This window comes from Passer domesticus, chromosome 6 (assembly GCF_036417665.1).
Source record: "Passer domesticus isolate bPasDom1 chromosome 6, bPasDom1.hap1, whole genome shotgun sequence".
Taxonomy (NCBI): Eukaryota; Metazoa; Chordata; class Aves; order Passeriformes; family Passeridae; genus Passer; species Passer domesticus.
Genome location: NC_087479.1, coordinates 17,913,065 through 17,936,835, shown reverse-complemented (window position 1 = coordinate 17,936,835; position 23,771 = coordinate 17,913,065). Strand labels below are relative to the sequence as shown.

General features: G+C 38.5%; 1 protein-coding gene and 1 long non-coding RNA gene across 7 annotated transcripts in view; one reads left to right on the top strand and one right to left on the bottom strand.

Annotated features, from left to right (window-relative positions):
- KCNK10 (potassium two pore domain channel subfamily K member 10) overlaps window positions 1-23,771 on the bottom strand; it is a 60,141-nt gene that overhangs the window by 30,401 nt on the left and 5,969 nt on the right. For 2 of the 6 annotated variants that reach the window (XM_064423656.1, XM_064423655.1), the window contains exon 3: window positions 6,129-6,457. In XM_064423656.1, coding sequence (XP_064279726.1) covers window positions 6,129-6,457 — 329 coding nt within the window. Of the gene's footprint in view, window positions 1-6,128; window positions 6,458-10,127; window positions 10,370-23,771 lie in introns of those variants that run through there. The other 4 variants (XM_064423658.1, XM_064423657.1, XM_064423659.1 and 1 more) reach the window with 3 other exon arrangements.
- The window catches only part of LOC135302768 (uncharacterized), a 32,636-nt gene continuing 18,654 nt past the window's right edge, over window positions 9,790-23,771 (top strand). The window contains exon 1 of the long non-coding RNA XR_010364315.1: window positions 9,790-10,008. This is a non-coding gene — a long non-coding RNA (uncharacterized LOC135302768). The remainder of the gene's footprint in view (window positions 10,009-23,771) is intronic.

Sequence of the window (23,771 nt, the reverse complement as noted above, 5' to 3'; positions counted from 1 at the left end):
ACCTGAAGAGATACATCCTCAGGTTATCTCAGAGTAGGAAAAAAAGCTAATTTCCAGAGTGCCAAACACTATATTAACAAGCCTCACATATTTAAGATATTTTAAACTAGTAGTTTCAGATACTTTTATAGTTGAAATATTGTTGACAGTAAGAGGTCATGAAAGTACCCAAAGCTGTTTCACACTTGCTCCTTTCCCAATCTTTTTCCTTCACCAGAGCAGCTACAAGCACAGTATACAAGTACACTGTATTTTTTCAGTACAGTTTAAAAATTGAATGTGCAATCTTCTTTACTGAAGGACTATCAACTCATGGTAATTTTTTCTTTTGAAATGCCGCCCATTTCAGGAAAGGCAATAATTTGAAATACCTCAAAGGGCAGAAATTGTCTTTCTGGGTGTTCAAGTAAGGGATGCATGCTAAAGCCAACAGACAGGTAGGAGTGAAGAGAATGACAAAACTACTGAAGTAAATAAAAGTACTTGATATTATTTGTTTAAAACACATATTTTTATCACAGCTTTCTTGTTTTCTCCCCATCATTGCATAGATGTGTGTTTTACTCTCAGCCCCTTTGCTATCAACACAGTATAGTCCTTCTGTAAGAAAAAAGACATGGTCTGGTGACATGGTCTGCATGGAACTGAAGGCAAATCCCAGAGCAGAAGCTGAGAATTTGTGGTGATACTGGGACAACTGAATCCTCTATTCCCAAAGAGAGTGAAACTAAACTGCAGCTCAGTCTGAAGTACAACTCATAATTTCCACTTACATAAGCAACAAGATAGCTGGAAGCCAATGCAGCTGATGAGGAGAGAGGAGCAAAACAGACTGTTTCTGGTTTCTCCATGAAGAAATGTTTTTATCTGGTTCATTTGTTCATGTTTCTGTAATTTCTCCAGTAAGATCCCAAGTATGAAGAAGAAAAATCTTTTTCAAGGATAAGAGTAATATCCCTCTCAAGTGATGAGACAGTCAAAGACGTACCTACCCTATGTGTTATCAAGGATAGGAATTTGATAGGAAAAGAAAATTCTTGTCCTTTTTTTGTCTAGCTCTATTAATTCCTCTTCACAGATGATTCTAATCCAATAATTATCTCCCTCTACAGTTCTTTTTCCAAGCAGATTCCTATCAAGCATACAGAGTTGCTTCAACTGCCTTTCATGCTCTGATATTTCTCAATTAGGATTATTAGGATGTTTCTCATTAGCAAACAGCTTTTAATAACTAATTCTTTAATAACATTTTATATGCTTCCTAATTCTCTACTTATTCTCACCACCCCTTATAGAGTGATTAGGGACCCTCATTATAAATTCACATTTATTCACTTTTCCACAACAATTTTCTAAGGACCAAGACCAGCATTTTAGTTCTGGTTTAATCAAAAGTAACAACTTTCAAAGCCCATTTCTTTAATATTTCTACCTATCCCACAAAGGACTTTAAGAACCAATCAGCATAGCAGGGATCTACCTACACTTAGAGTGATTTGATAGCCATGCATGCACTTTGTCTGAGGGCAGACCTACAGCTTTTAACAAGAAATACGCACAGACAACTAAGTCCAAAAGTTTTAGCTCCCTGCTAAAGATGTCAGCTAAGTTCTGGAAGCAGCATAGCTACAGGACAGCTGCAGACTTTTGAAGCATCTTGGTCTCAGTGTGTCTCCTACACATCTGGAGCAGTCCTGGATTGACGCTACAGACCAGGGTGCCTGCACCAACTAGGACAGGACCCAAGACATCTGAATCCTTCTTCCCTATCCTTTCAGGAGGAATAGGGTAAAATAAAGATGGGGCAGAAGGGAAGTTGGGACAAGATAACCTCCAGAGGAACAGGCAGAAGGTTCAACAATCAGATACTTACCATTGTTTTTCTTCACAGTTCAAACAGTCTTTTCTTGTCTTCAGCAACATGCAAGTCTTCTCCATAGTTAATTCAAAATACTATTTTTTGCCTGCTCTATATACAGTTTTCTTCTAGCACATTAAAATTATTTTCCTTTTACATGGAAAGAGCCTGGAAAGAAAAACTGGCTCATGATACTAATGAACCAAGTAAGCAGCAGCAAAATGAAACATCTCTGCAGGATGTTCCCTTTTTTACTTACCTTCAGGATAAAACTGGTTCAGAACACTAATCCCAAGTGCCTATCCAAAATATTAATTCTTACTAACATAATCAGGCAGTAAAGCCTGACTAGCTTATTTTCAGCTCTGCTTCCTTTTCAGCTTGCAGTCTAGCTCTAATGGGTTGCTGTAGCCATTAGTGAACATTAACAGTATGACTTAGTTAGCAGGTGGGTGATTTTTTTTAATATACATATATACTGTAATCACTCACACTCCTAAATTAAACCCTGATGGACAAGGAAGAAGAAAGCAGCCTGAGAATAATATAAGTTCTTAAGTAGCAAGCCACTCTATCTTCCATAATTTTGCAGGGTTTATTATGAAAGCAGGCTCATTATGCAAGTTTGTATTCATATTACAGTACACAGGATATATAGATACAGAGTATGAATGCCCTTATCAGGCCCATAGGAATTTCTTTCCTGAAACACAAAGATTGTCTTTCTATCTCTCCCAATGATAGATAAAATCTGATCGTTCTGAGAAGCGTAACCTCCCCATTACACACCTCTGTGTGTGTTATTACAAAGGCAGGATAACTTGGTTCTGAACCTAGCTACTAATAAGATTATTTTCTAACACATAAAAACAAAAATAAAAGGTTTGTAGTATGTTAGCAGATGTATCTACTAATGTTATTTTTCTTTTCAACTCTATGTCCAGTTATCTGAGTCCTGCTACCTTTTGCTATTTGATCTAATAGGTACAATGCAGCTAAATGTACTTGAAGAATATGAAGTTTCATTGTCTTTTAGCACGTTCTAGGTTTCTTTTTTCTCTAACTCTGAAAACTCAAAATGTTGAGATAAAACATGCATTGTTTTAACTTTCTTAATCTGGTATTCGCTGTTTTGCCAAGCTATAGATCACCTACAGCCTTAAACACTGTACTGGCTTCACTGCAACAATACCTTCTGATGCAGAAATGGACTTTAAAAATCTGTAGTTAAGAATTTCCACTTCAGGTGGCTTTAGAAATTTTGGACTGCACTGTAAAACACTTGACATTGTTACGAAAAAATTACCTGTCATTGTGTTCGCATTTGATAGACCTGAACCAAAATACTTTGAATCTTCCTAAGAATTTGTATTGCTTTCATCACTGTATTTTTATTGAAGTCTATGAATGAACTTCTAAGTCTGGACTCAGCAATTCACACTTGTGCTACCAGTGCTAATATTTGCAATGGGTTTTTGGAGATAAAGGTGAAAAGGATATCTCATCCCCACTATTTTTTAACAGTTTCCTCATACTATGCTGTACATCTTTCTTACATGTTTTGCAAAGCAGAATCCTTTGAAAGACTGAAAATTAGGAAAAGGTATACATTTCTCCATCATTAGTCTTGTAAGAACCATGATACTCCTTTGGTCTTCTGAAAAGATTGTATCAGAGCCATCCCCACAGTAAAAGAATATAAGATATTTCTAAGGTTTCTCTTTTTGCATTTTCCATATTCTCCAAAGCACAGAGGTGAACTAACACAGTCATTCTGCAGAGTATGATCTGTGTTCATCTAAGGGCTTTCAGGCAGCCAAATAACATTAATTACGAATAGTTGCCTTAGTGTTAGATGGCACACAGCACAGCAGCTAGGACCCATGGAGGTTGCCACATCACTCTGAACTCACAGCTGTAAAGGCAGTTGCAGCATTTGGTGCAATGCAGAAATGTGTTGGGCCAGCCAGGGGGAGGTAATTTCTGAGATCATCAACGTGAAGTTGTGGAAGCCCAGCATTAACTCCCTGACATTATCTTCAAGCAAGTTCATTCACTGCTATTCTGTGCAAGTCAGTTACAATCTGTATACTTTTCTGTATAAGCACACCCAGCTACACTCCTGAAGCTGGTTTCACCCCCAGACATACAGAAGAATAAAAAAAACTTGTTCTTTATTGACAAATCTCTTTCAATATTTCACATCACTTGGCCTTAAGACATTCACATCCTAAGCTGCTAAACCCATTTTAATTTACTTTTGCACAATGACTTCCAGTTGCCCACTGTAATGCCTAAGGACATACTGAAATGTCAAAAGATGATAAGATTTGTCCAAAATATCTGTCATTTAATTACAGAGTATTCATATTCTTTATTTTATTATCACCACTTTTGAGGTGAAAGAAGAAAAATATTGTGTAAAATAAAGAATTGCTGTTGGTACATAACTTAGGCTAGAGAATAAAGGCTGTTATTACTGCAGTTGGTGCAATCTGCTGAAGTGCTTTGCTTGTTGTACCTTATATGACTTCTGCTTTCCAGTTGAAAAAAATGTATTTTGCATATCTTTTACTGATTACAATCCCACCAAGGTAATAAAAGCTTCTTGCTTTTATAGTTTTCAAAACATCCTTTAATCATTATGTCTAAGGAGTAGAGGGAAATACAGATCTCTGCAACACTGCCAAGAGAAACACATCTGAACTAATATCCCTGGATCCTGCCAACCTAACATGTTCATCTGTGTCTTTTGCACACAGACCAAGGATGTGATCCAAGCTATCCCTGATCCAAGCAATACTACTTCCTGCTAAAGCAGATTTGTCTTGTTAGCTGTAGCACCAGGCTGCCCAAAGGTACAGATACAGCTACACAGTTTTTGACTCAGAACTGACCAGTCTTCTGTGAACACAGAGCACAAGAGGGAGAGAACACATCTCTTTGCAAAGAAATTTAGGCTGAAAAGTAGGAGACGGCCTTTTCTATCACTTCAATGAGATATTGGAATGTCTTATTAAATGAAATAAGCTTTTAAATTTGATTCACCTACAGAAAGGGTTTTTTAACACAGGTGACTGGATGGACACAATAATTCAGGGGATAGCTCCGTGTTCTTTCAAACAGCCTGAAATCAACAACAGAGCTCTGGTGCAACACTCCAAAGGGAAACACTGTGCTCTTGGAAGGCTGATAAATTCAGATCCGAAATATGAGACTGAAGTTTGAATATGTTCCTCAATCCCAGAAGATACTCTACTGAAGTCTTTGTAAGACCCATAGTACTTTCCTTGTCTAGAGTTTTAATCAATGAAGGATAGATAGATCTATCCTTAATAGACCTCTCTTGCATGTTAATACATTTTCCACTTATCCTTGCCTGCTTGATAATTATTTCCTTCAAAATTGATTCTAAAACTTTTCATACTACATCAAACTAAAAATTCCAAAGCCCTTAAATGACTATTATTTTCTATTTTGATTTGTATGCTTCATCCTCATTGATTTATTTTAAAATTACAACAGTAAATCTCTAAGTTCAGAATTCTTGGCTGAATATTTATTCCAAAAATCTCACCAGTCATGTTCTGTGTGCCCTCTTAGTTGCTGTGTTTAATCTTGAAGAAAAATTAAGAACTTAAGACCACTTGAAAATTTGTAGAGATGAGGGCGTAGGTCTTGCAAATCTATCAACTTTCTCAAGGTTATTAGACCTATTTCTATTAGGTTCTGCTTTTCTTTGCACACATCTTTCATTATTCTAGTGACAAGTACCGATCTCTTCAATCTTATGACCAGTGACAGGACTCAAGGAAATGACCCGAATCTAAATCAAGAGAGATATAGGTTGGATACCAAGAGAAAGCTTTTCCACCACCCAAATGGTGGTTGGGCACTGGAACAAGATCCCTAGAGCAGTGGTCACAGGCCCAAGCCTGACAGAGTCCAAGAAGCATTTGGATAATGCTCTCAGGCACATGGTGTGACGCAGGGTCTCCTGCACAGGGTCAGGAGTTGGACTCCATGATGCTGATGGATCCCTTCCAACCCAAGCTTATTCTATGATCCTATGGTTCTATATTTACAATATTTTGGACACATAGTTTCTGCTTCTCAGACCTTAAAATGACTGGGAAAGAGCCTTCTCTTCACACTGCCCATTCCAAGGCCTCTGTGAAAAATTTTGCTCCCCACCAACTCAGCTGGTAAATAAACCACTGAGCTGTTTCTCCTGACTTCCAAGAAGTACCATCTTCTTCACATGGCCTACCTGAATGAGGGTCTCCAGCTCAAGCTCGCTGACACAAACATGCTCCCGAAGAAAGTCAGCCTTCTCTACCGCGATGGTGCTCTTCTGCTCGTTTTCAAAGGGCTGCTCCAGGGCACGGAAGATGAGTCCTCCTGCCACCAGGTAAACTACCACCACGATAAAGATGGCCACCACTGCTCTCCAATCCATGACTTTATGGCGGCCTTGAGAAGGGCCTTCCATGGCAGAAACAACAGTGGCTCGGGTGGAAACGGCAAACGGTGGAGATGGGTAGTGCCCAATAGGTTTGGGCTCAGGCTCACAAGCTGGCACTGCTGAGGGAACAGCTACTGAAACACAAAGCAAAAAACCTTATTCAAAATCAAATCTTCTAGGGTATGACCTTGATTTACATTTAAAAAAAATCTTAAATAACATTTTTCAAGACTTTTACATAAATCATGTTCTTCACATAGATATGGTTCTTCTCATCTGGAAAGTTCCATGTCTTCTTTGTCTATCCATACTCAATGGACACTTCAAGGGTTTACTTTGCCCATTACCTCAAGAACTACCTCTAGAACTTCACCCATTACCTCTAGAACCGGACAGGCAAGTTACACATGCAAAAAGTTCAGAAATATGCAAAAATACATTTATGCAAAATGAACATGGAAATTCTGACCAGCTAGCATATAAATTACACATGGTGATGTTTGGTGAAGTATCCTGGCAGTAATTTATACCTTTAATCATAATACTAACAGTATTCATAGTGCTAAGAAATTGAACTGCTAATGAACACTGATCACCACCAAACCTGGTATTGACAGAAACAGAAAATGCTTTGCAAACCACAGTGCTATTTGGCTCACTAACATAAACTGGACCATGCCATTTACCTGGATTCACAAAACCATCACTTGTGAAAATGACCTTAAAGCCTGGAACCTTCACAAAGTTCAGTATAAATCATGTGTCAGCCAGAGTATATGAGATGTCTGAGGTCAAAGTTACACACCATGTGCTTCTGTGGCCCTCTCACCTCAGGACTGAGACACTGTATAGCCCAGGTGACCTTTACAATACATCAGAGCTGACCAGTCCTGACCTCCAGCTGGATTTAATAGCCTGACCTCTGTGTCAAGCTACCAAAAATGTAAATCAAAGCTGGGTCACCTCCAAATACTTCAGGTGTTCCATCATCACACTTCTCCACTCCGTGTTGCTAGTGTTATCAACGGCAAGATGAGGCCAAGTTCCTCAGCATCCACTGATATAATGGTACCACATGTAGGATTTGAAGATGCTGAATTCATTTTAAACCAAACTCCTTACCATGGTGTAATCTTACCATGGTACAGCTGCCACTGGCTTATTATTTCTTTGAAACCAGATTAATTTGTTGCATATCAGACCTAAATCAGATTACCGTTAAAATACAGCCACTTTAGGTGCATTCTCTGAACTTATTCACAATGTGTCTGTGCTGTTTTGCTTAGAAATTAAAGCAGAAAGATCTGCAACATCCCGTCAGAGTGGGAGTGTAACCCCATTCTCTAAAATTTAAACATACAAAATTTAAACATGATTATACCTTGATTCTGAAGTGGGCCACAACTCTTTCCCAACAGAGACCATTTTATGATACTGAATAATTTCAGTATCTTGGGCATTTATTACAGTCATGTTTTCCTACAAGCAATACAACTCTGATGTGTTGCATGGAGGATAGAGTTTCCAGCTTATTTGATAATCAACAAACTACAGAAATCTATAGCTGCTTTATACTTACAGTTAATATTTCATTGCATATATTATTTAGAGGTTCCAGATACCAAATATATTAGGAAGGATCCAGGATCAGGGCAAGAGCCTTTGTGGTTGATTTATTTTTGTTTGTTTTGCAACACCCTGTGGCACAGATATTCAGTTTGACCATCAAAATATCTTTATGGTTTCCAACACTTGTAAACCAGGATGGGGTGATATCAAACTTAAAAAGATATTTTCTCTTACCTCCAGATGTATTTCATGTGACTATTAAGAATTTTATGTGACAATAGGAAGAAGAGTGACAGTATTAGAAAAAAGTCACACTTTTTGTAAGATGCCATATATTTATTCTCTAAGTCTCTAAGAAAGTATTATTGTAATAAATTGAGTGAATTTCAACAGGAAACACCAGAAAAGTATGCAGAAGAAACATAAAATATTGAGGTTGTATGAAGCAGTTAGAACTACCCTTTCTCTATAGACAAGTATCTTAAACCTGAATCACAGCATCTCCTTATTGAACTAAATTTGAGTACTCACAGAAGTGGCTCAGCTGATGTAACACAGTATAACATAGCTTCCATAGATTCCACCAAATTCATACAATTTGAATTAGTTAGAGCCCGTAACTACTGTGTATATTGTAAACCAACACAAAATCTGTGAGCCTGAGGACTGATTTTTCACACTTCAGACTACTCAGCATCAGGATCCAAGGCTCAACTGGTAAGAAGAGAGCAGAGTTCATGTGACAATGCTAAGATTTTTTGAAACAGGTATACACCTTATCACAACTGGCATAGTCCAGACTGGGTGAGCCTCTCAGTGGAAAGCAATACCTGCCTTTGATATGACACAAATTAGTCAAGAAGATAGAAGTAAAGGTCTAGTACCATTAAAACAGTGTTTGTGAGTTTTCTTTTCCTGTCTGCTAGTAAAAATGTTTTTTTCTTATTCAAATAATGTTTCTGGCAAAGTGTTAGTAACAGCCTTACAGTAAAATCATGGCCTGTTTGATTCTATCTTCTAAAGAAAATGTGTTGTACTAATTTAAGAACAAGACGGAAAGTTCACAGTAGAGAACATAAAACGTTCTTATAAATATTTTGTCACTTAAACAGCTTATGGGATTACTGTGCACAGACTACTTATCTCTAAAAAAGAAGAGAAATGTCTTAGGTTTTCATTTTCTTCAATCAGTAATAGCTCTCCTAAGTGAATGTAGAACTGTTGATCTTAAAGTATTTTATATTATAGAAGTAAATTCACAGGAATACTGTACCAAAGCAGCTAATTAAGCAACTGGTGTGTAACAGAAATGGTCTTGTTACAAAGCCAATGCACAAGGCACAACTGCAGTCAATACTGCAGAGATTTTAAGCAGGAGTTAGGTACAGGAAGAACACTGTAGATACTCCATCTAGGAGCTATCCCACTTTTTACAAGACAGTGGGGTTAGTGACTTCAGCACATGGTAAGAAGTCATAAATCCTGATTTCTAATTGGAACTGTCTCTGTGAACCTGCACTCTCACAAAAGCACTGCCATTCACCTTTAAACCATGGTGTCATCAACTGCAAAAAGAGAAAGTAGTACTTACTTTTCTACAAGTTCCCTGGGAGAGTCCATTTCTGAAAACAAGAGCTACATAAAATTCCAGAAGTTTAACAGGTAGTTTTACTAAAATCAAAGGATGAACTACACTAGCAATTTAACAATGTGCAGAGGTGTATAGTTTAAAGCTTAAAAAAATACAGGACTACATAAATTCTTGCATTTGTAGAGATGGTTTAGACCACAGTTTAGGACAAACATAGAGCAAAAGAGAAGAGGACATGCTTACAATAAATGCAGAACAATCCCTACTTCATTTGTTGATGTTTTTTCAAAACAAGTTGCTATCAGAACAGGCTTTTCCCCAAACAATGCCTCATCCATATGTTTGTTAAATCATATCAAAGAAGACTTAATCAGCCTCAATGAAAGTAATGATAGACATCCATTCACATGCATGGACTACATTAGCTGACAGCTAATCTCATAGGTACAAGAACCATTAAAGGAACACTCCAGTGATTCAAAACAGGCCTTATCCCAGTAAAAGGATGCCAGAGAGCAAAGAAAGGTAAAGTCCTGACTTTTTGGATAACCTTCAAAATGAAACAACTGAAGATATTAATGTTACAAGTGAAATTGCAATGTTAGGATATATACAGTTGTTTACATCTGAGATCACCACATTACCTCCTCTTGGACCAGTGAACATCATTGCCAGGGCTCACATGTGAGGAACTTAAATACCTCAGATTTCTGCTAACATTGATGGCAATTGAGGAAGCAAAACTCTCACTCATCATCAAGATGATGAGCGTAACTGGTTAAAGTTGCCTACAACTTTTCTCCCTGCTGTGGAGAGCAGAGGGCCCGCAGTGCTGACCGGGCCTAGCCCACGGCAGGGTGTGCCGCCCCTGGGGCCTGGGGCACGGCCATCACCAGGGCACCTCCCAGCCTGGCACGGCCCTCACACTGCTGCCCGTCCTGCTCGGCCACGGAAGGGGCCGAGGAAATGGCAGCACATAGTCCAAAGGTGATCAAAAAGTGCTTCAGGGCCTTCAGATGTTTGGTGAGGGAATCCGGGGCGGGGGTTATAGTCTCCTCTCTAGTTACAGTTGAAGGCAGCAACATGGGAAGAAATGGACAAACTGAGTCTGTGTCTTCATGGGCTGGTGTCGTCATCAAAATGTTGGGGGTTTTGACAGTGGAATGGTTCTACACAGCTCCAGGCATGCTGGCGTCAGATGGGATTCACCCTTCTCACTGGTGGAAAGGAGTCTTTGCTCAGGAACTAGTGGGGCTGACTGGCAAGGCTTTGACCTAGATGCGAGGGAGTAGAGGGGCAATGTGTGCCTTGTCCCTGGCAAGTGTCAGATATGAAACCAGACAGATGGAGGGACAGGGTGCTAGCGAGGGCTCTGCAGTGACTCTGAACTGTGTTAGCCATCCTGGACCATAGCTGCAGTCTTAGGGAGATGAACCAGGGAGTCCTAACAGAAGCCACAGGGAAACACCAAGGAAATATCTGAAAGTAATAATTCCTCTAGGAAGGCAGCCTGGCAGTAATCAGGAGCAAGAAATTGGACAAGGAAAGCAAGAGATTGGTGTAGCCGAGACAGAGTAGGGAACTGCTGGTCAAACTAATGGAAAAGAGACAAATGGACAGTGGAGACAAGGACAAGTGACCTGGGAAGAGTACAGAGATGAAGGGATGGGGTAAGGAAGGCTAAGGCAAAACTGAAACTGATCCTCACAAGGGACACCAATAATAAGAAGGACTTCTACTGGTATGTTAACCAGCAAAGGAAAGTCAAACAAGCCCCCCGATAAACAACACTGTCAAACTGGTAACAATAGATGAAGAGAAAGCTGGGGTACTCAACAACTTTTTTTACCTCAGACTTCAGTGAAAGCCTATGTTCAACTGACTTTTGTCTATGAAAACATCAAAATGTTGCTTTGCCACAGTGACCTCTATCCTGGCAACTATCTTACTCAATATGCTAAGAACATAGGAGATACAAAGAAACCTGGTTTTGGAGGAGAGCTGCTTAAATAGTTTATACCAAATATTAAAAAAAAATAAATAAACATGCCCTTCTCTGTGCTATTGGTGTCACAATTTCTATTGTGAAAAAATGTAAGTCAGGTTTAACAGTGTCTTATTTAGTGCCTCATTTTCTTCCACATCCCTGTGTTACACAGGCACACTGCAATGTATGTGTATTTTTATGAGAGAATAATAGACACATCTAATAAAAATGCTGCTTTCACAGGATTCAACACAGAATTACATAGAGGCCATATGCATTTGGAAATTCATAAACTCAGCAACAGGCTTTAAGCTTGAAACATGAGTTATCAAAAATGAAACTGGACATTTCATCTCCCATTTTAGTGGTGCCATCGAAGGAAGGAAACAAAATACTTTCAGCTCAAGTAAAAAAGTTTGTTGATGCATGTCTAAAGGTACGTACCAACATTTTTTTCCCAAAATCCCCATCATACAACTGGAGGTTTCTTTAAAGAAAGAAAATTATGCATTCTTCAGACATGTTCATAGTCCAACATCCAAAATTACCCATGAGGCTTTTCTTATGTTTATATTAAACTAGAAATTTAGTTAGAATTATAAAGTAATCTCATCATATAGTCCAGTTTCACTAAGAAAATTCAGGAGCAAATAGTCTTCCCTACAGCTTTTACAAGATCCTACACTGGATTATTGGCACTTATACATCCTTCCTGTAGCACTACTTAATAAGCCAGCATTCCTTCCTGAACTGAATATAGAAATACAATCTTTTGTCAAGTGTATGAAGTTGTAGGACAGAGCCCTCATGCAAAAAAGCTCAGAAATATCTGTAAGGTGTTAACAAAGTCTACTACAACTTCCCTGAACTGACCACTAAGAGTAGGTGGATCTACCTTCTTTAGAATGGATCATAAATGACTGGGGGATTAAGGGACTTCACTGACCATAATTGTTTTAAAGTCATTTATTTCAATTTAACTGGACAGGTATTTTTCCCTCCCCCAGTTCCTCTTCTGAAATAGCCACACACTGAATTTAAGATTAAAAGACTTCCTGACTGAACAATATAGAAGGCAAGGAAATGAGCAGCCCACCAGTGGATAAAATATTAATCTTTCACTCCAAGGCTCTTGCTCATCTCCAAACAGAAATTCCTGGGGGATGTGAGCATTTGCTTCCAATCTCAAATCTTTCCCACAGACTCCCCAGGTTCTTTCAGATAAGGGTTGGTGGAGTTAGGATAGCAGGGCTGTGCCTGGAAGTACAAGAGGTATGTTAGAGAAATAGTGGGGGCAATCAGTGTATTAAGTTATTACCAATAGGAACTTCTCAAGAATATGTCACAAACAGAAAATGCATGCAGATCTGTGGATGAAGGGAATTGGATGGTCTAACAGGAAGCAGGTGAAAGTATTGAAACACTGAAGTTTCTGTCCATGTGTTACCAAAAATTCATTAAACCATCTAAATTTTGTGTTTTGAGGATATGGCAAATAATTTCCACTACCTGATTTGCTTGTTATTCCACTCCCCCTTATTCATCTCTTTCTGTTGTGGTTTTTAACAGGTTTTGTAGAGAGCATCCATTTAATCAGCACAGTGAATATTGAATTTTTATAAAAGGCCATTCAAAAATCTGATGCTGGTTTAGAAAGTCTGGCTTTTAGAATAAAAATCCCAGTAGACAACGGTCATGTTTGCTTTTGTTTTTGTGCAGCATCTTTGCATGATGTGGGCTAATTAACAGGTGACATTACAGCTGTGATCCATAAATGGGAGAAAAATCCTGCCTGCAGGCTACCATTACATATGGGACAGAACATTAGTATCCCTGTGGCAGTTTTTCTGGATTGAGGAATAAGAATAATAAGAATTGCTGTCTGGGGACCACAGGATTCATACAGGCATGGATCAAGAAAACTGTTGTCAGTGCTGACATGTTATACACCAGTTTGGCCCTGGTCCCTCTGCCTATCCTCAAGGCACACAAATTGAGCAGCGGAAGTCATCGCAAGCTTGCCACACAAGGGGAATTTCACCCTACTGTTTCTACAGCGTTTTGCTGAGAACTGCCACTCAAGTGAGAAGTATTACTATTGCATTTACTGTTCACGAAAGCAAAGCTTGACATATTGTTTGTTAGGAAAACACAGAGTGCCTCTGAGTATAGCTTTTCACTTCAGCAACACCCCCTGGGTTAAATCTAACACTGTTTTCCCTGAAGAGGATTCTCTAATGCAGCATTAGTGCTGCTGACTTCAGCAACATCTCAGCTGTCTGCTGCAAATGCAGTCATCAGCAGCAAGGCATTACATGGAGCATGAGAGACAGGTAAAGGCAGAAAGGGCAATACACATTAAACAAAAGAGATTGGTTGTGCTGTTAGAAGAAAAGTAGCATTGATTCCTCCCAATTGCCCCTTTCCCTGAGTGCGATGGTGAGAAGGGAGGAGTATGTTAGGTTACAAATCTGCATAAGGAGTAAAGGCACTGTTTTCTTCCTGTTGTAGGGTAATGTTAGTGAAATAGAGTAAACCTTCATAACAGTATAAAAATACTGAGTTGTCTCTGCTGGTGGGGAGAGAAATGCCAGCAGTATGTATGAGAGGGAATTGTGTCTGACCATTATTTTGCCATCCCTGGCAGCAGCTTTGGGAAGTACGTCATATCAAGAGGGTTCCACAATTTCTGTACCACTTGTGATATATTCCCATCTAATGCTCAAACCTTTGTCTTCATTTTGTACCACCCAAATCTATTTTAATTAACTATAAATCAAATAAACTTTCCCCAAGTCAAGTCTCATTTGCCTCTGATGGCAATCTCTAACTGGTCTCCCTGGCTTTATCTCAACTCACAAACTTTTCCAGTCTTATTTTCTGCCCCTCTCCTGTTGAGGAGGAGGAATGAGAGTGGCTGGGTGGGCATCTGGTATCCAGCCAAGGTCAACCCACCACAGAGAGTTTGCAGAGCTGCAGTAAAGATGAGGACACAATTCAGAGTGTATTGTTCAGCAACACTTTTCCTCTTAAGTCGCACCAGTTTCTTGCATATGGATTTTGTGAAAAAGTCATCAGTCCAAGCACTAAGAATATCAAAGTATAGATCAGGATTTAAGCTACAATGATAAACAGGAGTTAGGTACACAGGGAGCAAACATCCTTCTGACAGCAATGCATTTTTGTCAGTAATGCATTTTGCTCTCTACTGGAGCTGGGTCAATTAGGAAAAAAAGCATTCATTTATATTGTTGAATGGATTTGATTTTTTCACTTTCTATCACCTTTCATTATAGTTTTCCCTTCTCAAACATAAGCATTTTATTTCACTCACTTTCTACACATATTTAAGAAAAATGGATGCCAGCAGCATACATTTTCTCATAAAGCTAAATGTCAAATTGATTAAATTTTTCATGCTGGCAGGAAGTCCATGCATATGTAATCAATGAAGTACCAATGCAACACGATGCCTCCGACAATCCTAAAAAAGGATAAGAAAACCTCAATCTTCTTGTAGATGTTAAATGACTTGAAATTGGGTGCTGGGTAAACCTGACAGGTTGGATTACTTATTAATCTAGTTGTAATCAGTTTAACAAGTATGCAAAAGATTAAAAAGTCTATGAAATTATCATTCCCCTGAGCTATGCCATGTCCCTCTGCTTTGCGAGGTTGTTGTAAAACTCTGCTATTCTATAATTTAGCAATTCTGAACCTACTGTCCCTAAAGAGACAGAAAAATGTATGTATCAGCAAATTTAATTTCAGCCAAGAAAGTGTAGTGAGAGAGCAGGGTCTGAATACCATTTTCATGCTTATTCTATTTCTGAAAGACAGTGCCATTTCTAATCGTGAATGTTTTAAAGCACAGAAGAATGGCAGTTCAAGCATCTCACAGGGGCTTTCAAAAAAGGGAAAGGGAAAACTCACAGTGGTGGCCTAGGAAAATAAGAAGTCTGAAAGGCTAAAATCTAAGTGCCCTTAACTATATAAACCCCAGAAAATCTCACTACGTGAGTAAATTTGTTCCTAAATTAGTTTTTGTATATGTCCTTATTAATAGTCAACGCAGTCATCTCTTCAACATCCCACATCAATTTCTATTGCAGCTTCCAAAGTATTTTCCTAACATAAATGAATATGCTGTTTAGATTATATGCAAAAAGGTGAAGTGTAATCTCACAAATGAAAATAAAACACAGAGTAACTAAAGAGAGTAATGAATTCTTTCCTAGATCTCTTAAGAACAGCGCAGGAAATAACTGAATAATCTGTAGCAAGGAAATAGGGGAATATATATTAGAAAAAAGTATAGCTTCAAGGAGAGCTAAGCATGGGACAACCATCAATATATTGAAATATCTTTTATTGGAAGTATCTAAAAACAGGGCATAAAATCACCCGCCAGAAACTGTCAGTGTTATTCATGTCCTGCGTATCCTTGTGAATCCAAGAAGAAAAGCTACCAGTGAAGGGTAACAAACAGCCTAATGTTTTTGTATTCAACATCCAGAAGCTGTAAAAAAAAGACTAATGAAATGTTAAAGATATATTTTACCTTTAACATCTTGACAATCTAGTCTCAACTGCTAGCAGGAAAATGGGAAAATGCTCTTGAAATCCTTTTCCTCCCTTCAATATAAGATAGTCAATCACACCTCAACATTCCTTTTTTTATCAGTTGTATAAAATCTCATTGTACAAATAATAGATAAACCCCTGTGACGCTGAGAAGAAACACTGTATGTGTGCACAGTTTGCCTCATGTAAACACTACCACAGAGAACTTAGCAAATTAATTAAATTCAAAAGTAATTTCAAAAGTTGATTAAACAAGCTCCTTTTCATATGTTCATCAAGAAGGTACAACTATTTTTCATCAATTAGCAAATTTTCAAGTACTTTTAGGGGACATGCTCTTTTCCACTATACATTACAGAATGCTGTTCTGTTACAAAATTAATAGACAGACATAAACCAGATTCCTTTCTTTTGTTGGTTAGAAAGGAAAAATATGATAACCATGTGTAAGCTGCTCTAGATGATTATTTACAAGAACTTCCAGATTCTGAACCAGCCTCTCCTCTGTCAGAACTGCAGTCTGAGCGTGCTCGTGAACTTAAAATGGACTGCGTAAGAGTTACTCCCTGCAAACACAGCCTTAGAGCTCCTGCTACTGAGGCTATGCAAATGTCAGGAAACAACAGGAAGCCCAAGGCTGGCTTGAGCAGGTATCTGCCAGGACTTATCCACTGACATTAAAAAAAATCTCTGCAAAAGTCATGGTCATGGGATGCTGGGATGCTTTCCCCTCCCTCCTCCCTCTCCCAAGCACTGCGCTATTCTAATGCATACGTGACAGCTCACTGGTCAAAAGAATGAATGTGCTAAGGCAGGACATGAACTCCAGGAATAGCTGAAAGCATCAGGGTTTTTTTCTTGTTTGGCTTCAGGACAGCAGTCCTCAGGGGGTTCCTAGCTAACACTGGCATTAGCAGGAAGATGCACTGCTGCTGACACCATTTGTAGCACTACTTACAGAGCTGCCAAGTCCAGACGAATACTTGATAGAGGTTTGTCTTGTGCTGGAGTGAGATGGTACACTCACTGCTGGAGGGCAGTTTGGATTTTGTTTCCCTCGCTTTTGCCTTCTCTCTCTCCTGACCTCTCTTCTACCCTGCCCTCCTCCAAATCCATCCATCTGCTCTTGTCCCTCACTTCTTTCCAACCGTGCTGGCAGCATGGGAGGTAGCACACCCCTAACTCCCTGTTCAGTTCCTCTTCTCGGCACTACCCTTCCCACAGCCCCCGACACCCATGTTCATGTGTGACAGGGCTCATCAATGAACTTCAGGAGAGTGAAAAATTGAGCACAAGAGCATTACAGTGAGGAGCAGGAAGTACTGAGAGGAGATTAGAAGTGATTGACAGGGGCAAGTCCCAAATATGGAACCCTCCTGCTTCAAGATTGGTGACTGTGTTTGTTCCAACACACTCATTGGCAGCAGAGCTATTATCAGCTTTATGAGGCTATTTATAGAGAAACTGAATACAGAGAAACCCATGAAAAATTCTCACCTTTCTCTTCCTGAAATAAGACTAAAACCAATAGATCATGCTAAAACCTGTTTCCCTAGCAATAGATTGGCAATTCTTGCTCCTGCTAAAACTGAGAGTTCTAGTTCATGCAGGTCTCTGCTCTGCCAAATAGGAAGCAAGTGTTTTTGGCTCAAGATCTTGAGGTGCAGAGATGACTTTATGAAAAAGAGTTCTTGTCAGAAGAAATGAGCATACCATTGTTTTTCCTTATTAGGTAACATAGAAAAACTGATTTTTTTTTTGTCAGTATGGTACAAGCACCAAGGAATAAACAGCTGCTCTCTGGCTCTCTGCAGATTTCACCCTTCAGTGAACAACAGACAGATTGAATAGTCATGTTGTTATTTATCCATAATCTTCTTTTTACAGACTAAACCAACATTTTTTATTACATCATTATGTGCTTTGTATGAAACAAGTTGTTTAGTTTTCCACAATAGGAAGTACCCCAGGATTCCAGCAACAGGAAGAGTGTGAATCTCCCACCACAGGTTTTCAGTGTGTTCCTCTTCAAAGTACTCACAGGATGATCTAGGCCCAGGGATTTTGCTGGGATCTTCCAAATATTCTATCTCGCAAATTCAGAAAAGAAATTCAGCCAATGGCCAGACCAAATAGTCAAGGAAACCTGAGTCTTGGAATTTAGTGTAAGAAAGCCTGTATACAGAGGGAAGGACTTTCTTATTGAAAGAAACCTAGTGGTAAAACAACTAAGTGGCAGAGACAACAAAGCAAAGATTCGTGCTGGCCTTCCTAGAAGGAAGCTATCTAATCTACATTTGAAATATTATTGATGCTGGCTGTTTGCCAGAGGTACAGCCTTACAGTGGAGTGGAGGAATTTATTGATCATCTCAGTCATGAGAAGGGGACTTTAGCACCACTGACTGGACATCAGGCTAGTGGTGTGTCCCCAGGTCTGACTACTGATTAGGATCTGTAGAAAAATACTTTGAATTCAAGCAAATCTCATTAGCATTTCAATTAAGTGACAATTTCTCAAATTTTCTGTGCAACAGCAATAAAAGTGGATCTTTCTATGTGTAATGGTCAGAAATCTTGTAAGAAGCATATTGCTTGGGCTGTTTTTTGTTCATTGAAGCTATACTATTTGCATAACCTGAGGATCCAATCTCTTTTCTGGTCTGAAATTCTTATAATAATTATTATAATTCTTATTAATACTCTTAGTTAAAGTGAATGAAAGCTTCCCAACACTTTAAAAACCTATTCTGGAACAGGATGAAGAATATATATAAGACAGGTAGGACAAAATTAATCTGTGCAGAAAATATTTTTCACAAGGAAGAAAAAGTTGCTGTTTGAAACATATTTATTCATTATAGGCATTTTTATATCCTCTTATTCTAAATGCTTTATAATACACACATTTCTCTTTTACACTTTCAGTGCGTAAGTCAGCAGAAACAACCCTTGTCTCATTTCTTTGCTTGGCTGTAACTTCAATTACATCCCATTAATCTGTCAATACAGATGTGGACAAATTGATCAGTGCAGCTTAGAGGGAATCTGCTGACCCTAAACCAGACATTAACTGAAAATTCTCCTGGCTCCAATAACCCTATTTGCTTATAGCTCCCTAAACTATAGAATGTCCTTAGAAACTTAGAATACCCTAGAATTTCAGATACCTACTTAAATTTAGCTGTTTTATTCTCCAACTAAGTCACACTCAAATGGTGTAATTCAGTTGCCCATACCACTATCAAGTGAAAGGTTATGGGATAACCTAACTGGCCTTAAGCTGTGCTCCAGAAGGGCAGAAGCCTCCCTTAGGTCTATTATAACATATATCATGCCTATACAAATATGTCAGCTACCTTGAAGACCTTAAATATCAGCGGATGTCTATTTTCAGAAAACTGAATCAACAAAAAAATGTCTGGTAGCAATGAGAAATTCAGGCCACAAGTCACGTCAGTAAATCATTGTAACCCAATAAACAGATTATTTCCTGTGAAGACAAATTAGGCTGTAGAGTCATGAAGAGGTGACTCTGGGGGTGTTTCTGCAGTTGTCATGATTGCCTCTCTGCCCAATGCCTTCTTGTGCAATCCAATCTTAGCAATGTTAATATTTAAGTAATAAGTTATAGATCTGGGTTAACCTAGAAGAACATCTTTGAGATGTTCCTGCTGCTTCCTACATTTCAGCTGGGAGCTTCTGCAGTACCATTTCTTTCATAATTCTTTCATCAATGAGGTCTTTTACGCACAGTAGTTAGTGACTGTCTTTTGTTTCTCTAAGATGAAAAGCTGAAATTTGAGAGGTTAAAAGCCCTGGACAAGCTGTCAGTATGTATTTTCTGTTTTCAAATCACACTAATATTATTACATTGTAGTATCAAGTAAGAAATAATTCAAACACCCTTCAACAACATATCACTGAATCTTCAAAAACTCAGTGGCACAAGTTTAAGGTGCCAAAATCCAAAATCCTCATCCAGTAAATTCAGTGGCATGTTGTTTTTTCTTCCTAGGGAAGAAAAGATGAGTCAGTCCTGCTGAGATATGAACATATGGCTCTAACAAACCTAGGTACTCAAAGCCTGGTGCTTTAGGCACTCTGATGATCCTGTAGGACAGTGATACCATAATAATTTGTATTGCTTTCTAATAAGATTTTTTAGGGTGTTGTTTTTTGTAATCCTCTGCTACCAAAACAGTCTATTGTCTTCAGCAAAAACGTATCACACAATCCTGCATAATACACAGATTACCAGAAAAAGAACTGAGGCAATTTAAAGATCTATTAAATGCATCCATTTGGGCACAAAATAGAGGAACAAATGGAAGAAACATTAAGATATTTCTCCAATGAAAGACTAGTCAAATAAACAGATCATCATCTAAGATAGATGCTTAATTCATGAGATAAAAATATTTTGTAATATGGCCATGAGATTATTTATAATATGATTTAGTTTGGGTCACAGAAGAAGACCTTGATACATGCCTGAGGCACCAATAGAGAACACAAAGATATTTCAGGGATTTTTAAAATATGAACTATGATATATTCTTACTTCTACAAGTTAGAAGTAACACCATGTGCTTGAAAACAGTGAATTCCAGTTGAAAGCAGACAAACTCATCTTTAGGTCTACACATTTATTTTCTTTTCACAGTATTTTCAGCCTTACCACAGGTACACTCTGTTCATTCTGCATTTTCTGCACTTCTGTGAGCGGATTTGACCCTGTCACACTTTGTACCCACTCTTTTGTAACCCATTGTAGCAGCCGGAACAGGGGCACTCCACAATCCATATTTCCTGAAGGAACTTATTTTGTCTTTCTTTGTTAGGTCTTTATTTCTTTTCAAATACCTTCTAAAATTTCAAATAGCAAACTCTCACAAAATACTAGAACTAAGTATGTCTGGATTTCAAAAAAGAAATTGAACCACACCCAGATTTTGCAACTGATTACTACTCCTATTCAGGACTCCAGATCCTAAGGGCAGCATGTTTCAAGCCCTTTCATATATGCTGTATCTCACCTCTTGTCATAACTCCACCTTCCAGAAGGATGTTCCCTGTCCATTTTAAAAGCAGTAAAAATGAAATTTATCCATGCTTATGAATTCTCTTCCACCTTTTTATTCCCTCATAATAGGTTTCAATAACAGGTTCTATCACCCTACTAGTTTTCATTTCAACTTCCAACACCATGATATACCCACACTGAGCTTTCTACCCTGACCTCAAAATTGCACCAGTGTTCTCCTGTGCTCATCATATTTTAGGACAACTGGAAAACACATATTAACACATGTACTTGAGACATTTTGCCAACAGTAAGATTTGTAATAGCATATGGATTGATTAGCAATTAAAGAAAAAGATGAAATATGAATTCTTGTTTTCAGTGTTCCCAAACCAAGGAAACAGCCCCTAAATTCTGTGACTCATTAACATGGTAAGAGATACATAGTTCAATTTTGAAGTATATTTGTGTTTAAATACTCTGAGTTGATATTTGATTGTGAAAAAAGCAGTCCATAAAGTATGCTTGGGGAATAATAGTGGTCCCTGGACTAAAAAGGATTGGTACTAGCACCCTGAAGTACAAGGGTGTAGGATATGTGCTGTTCTCACCTGTTATTTTATCTCATTGGGGTAACCAGCGAGAACTGCATGGCACATTATTTATGAAAGTCAGCAGGTTCATCTTAGAGTAGGTTTCCCATTACATTATGGACAAACAGAAGTATCACCAATGTCTCAGGAACTGGGATATAAGCAGCCTCTGTTTAAAAAGGCCAGGTCCCAGGATGTTTTTAACTCCTACAGAAAACAAAGACCAGAGATATTCCTATTAAAAAGGTATTTTAAAAGGTATTATTTAGCCTTGTGCTGAATGCCACTTCTTTTACATAAAACTTTCATACAAAAAAACAGACAACTGTTCAGCATTCATATTCTCTGCTTTGGCCTTTGCTATTACACTGAGATTATTATAAAATAAAGGTTAGGCATTTGCATCACACTGAGGTCTTTAATAATCTACCTTGAATACTAGTGTGTTGCTTATTCCTTTCTTATATTGACCTCCTCATTTTTCCCTTCCCATTTCACTACAGATGCTTACCCTGTTCAGAGCACAAAATCTAGGGCCTCCATCTGCCCAGTAATTCCAGGCACTCCCTTACTCTTAACTTAGTAGCCTGCGGCAACAACATAGTTCTTTAAAAATGAAAAATTGCATTTTGCTCACACTGAAGTGAGTGGTAAAAGTCCTGGCTCTGGATTAAATAAAGAGGGTAAGAATTAAACTGTATCGTCATCTATATGCACTCTTCTGTCTGAAGCTGATATAGTCCACACACTAGCTACATAAATCCACATAAATGCCAAAAGCTGAACCAAAACCTGCCCAATTACAACTGGTATCATATATCTTCTTCCCAGGAGCAAACTCCATCACTTCAGGTAGCATCAGTTTTTTCAAGAGTTGCCCAAAGGACTTTTCTGTCCAAAAGCTGTTAACGGATTATTCTTGTACATACACAGCAAAAAAGAGCATTGGTATTCTTCACTGAAATCATAATCCTGTCCTAACCTCTCCCACTGATGACAATTCTATTGCTCTTCCTGTCTTAGACTTACAGCTTCCTATTGCCTTTGATTTTTTCATTCCCTTTCCCTCACACTGTAGATGACATCTTAATGATACCCTACCTTCCATATTTCTTGCCTTGACTAGAGTTCAGTCTTCCTTCACTACTCTAAGAAAGCTACTGTCAAGACTTTTGCTGTGCCACTTTCTTACTACTAATTTTACTTTTCTAAATCCTTCATTTTACAATTACCAGGGCACCCTAAAGACAACAATGACAAATCTAATTGCTGTCTGCTGTCTTTCTTTCTCTCCACCTTATTCAATTCTATCTTTCTATCTTTTACCACACTGGCATCCACAGTATTCATCCACAGTATTCATCCGTCTTCTCTGCAGGTTCCACATAGCCTTCAGTAAAGTTCTGGTTTTTGTTTTTTTTATTCTCTTCTATTTGTTTTCCAAACTCTTCAAATTCTCCACCTTACTGTATTTGGCACTATTGTGCCTACACCATGCATTTCCAGGAGTGTTCTCCGGTTTGTCCAGTTTATATCCTCCTTCAGATAGCTCATTTAAATAAACTCCCTGCAGTGTTCTACAATCCATAGTTACTAGGCACAGCAGAGTCCCAGTCTATCAGATGGGTGGGTAAGTAGCCAATATGACTTTGTGGTACAATTAGCAGAGGGTCAGTAACCTCTGACCATGTGTCATAGGCAGGGATCAGACCTACTTTTTCACACATTATATTTTCCCAGAACAGTCTTCATCTACTGAGCTAGTAACAACCAACTTGCTAATGCAGAAAAATGTTGTCTAACTCACAGTTGCATTCCACTCCTTTTTACATATCTCCTTGAAAACCAAGGACCGAAACAAACACCTTTATTCTACTCATCTATGCCTTTTTAATCAAGTTTACTTTCTTCATTGATCTTTTCAAACAAAAGAACAGAAAAAGCAGGTGCTGCAGCAATTTGTAACACTTCGCTAGCAGCATCAATTTAATTTGTACTGACTACGGATGTTGAAGATTTTTCAAACAGTCATCAAGGGATGGTCCAATCCTGATACCTGCATGAAGGCATTTGAGACTCAGCTCATTGTCCCACACATA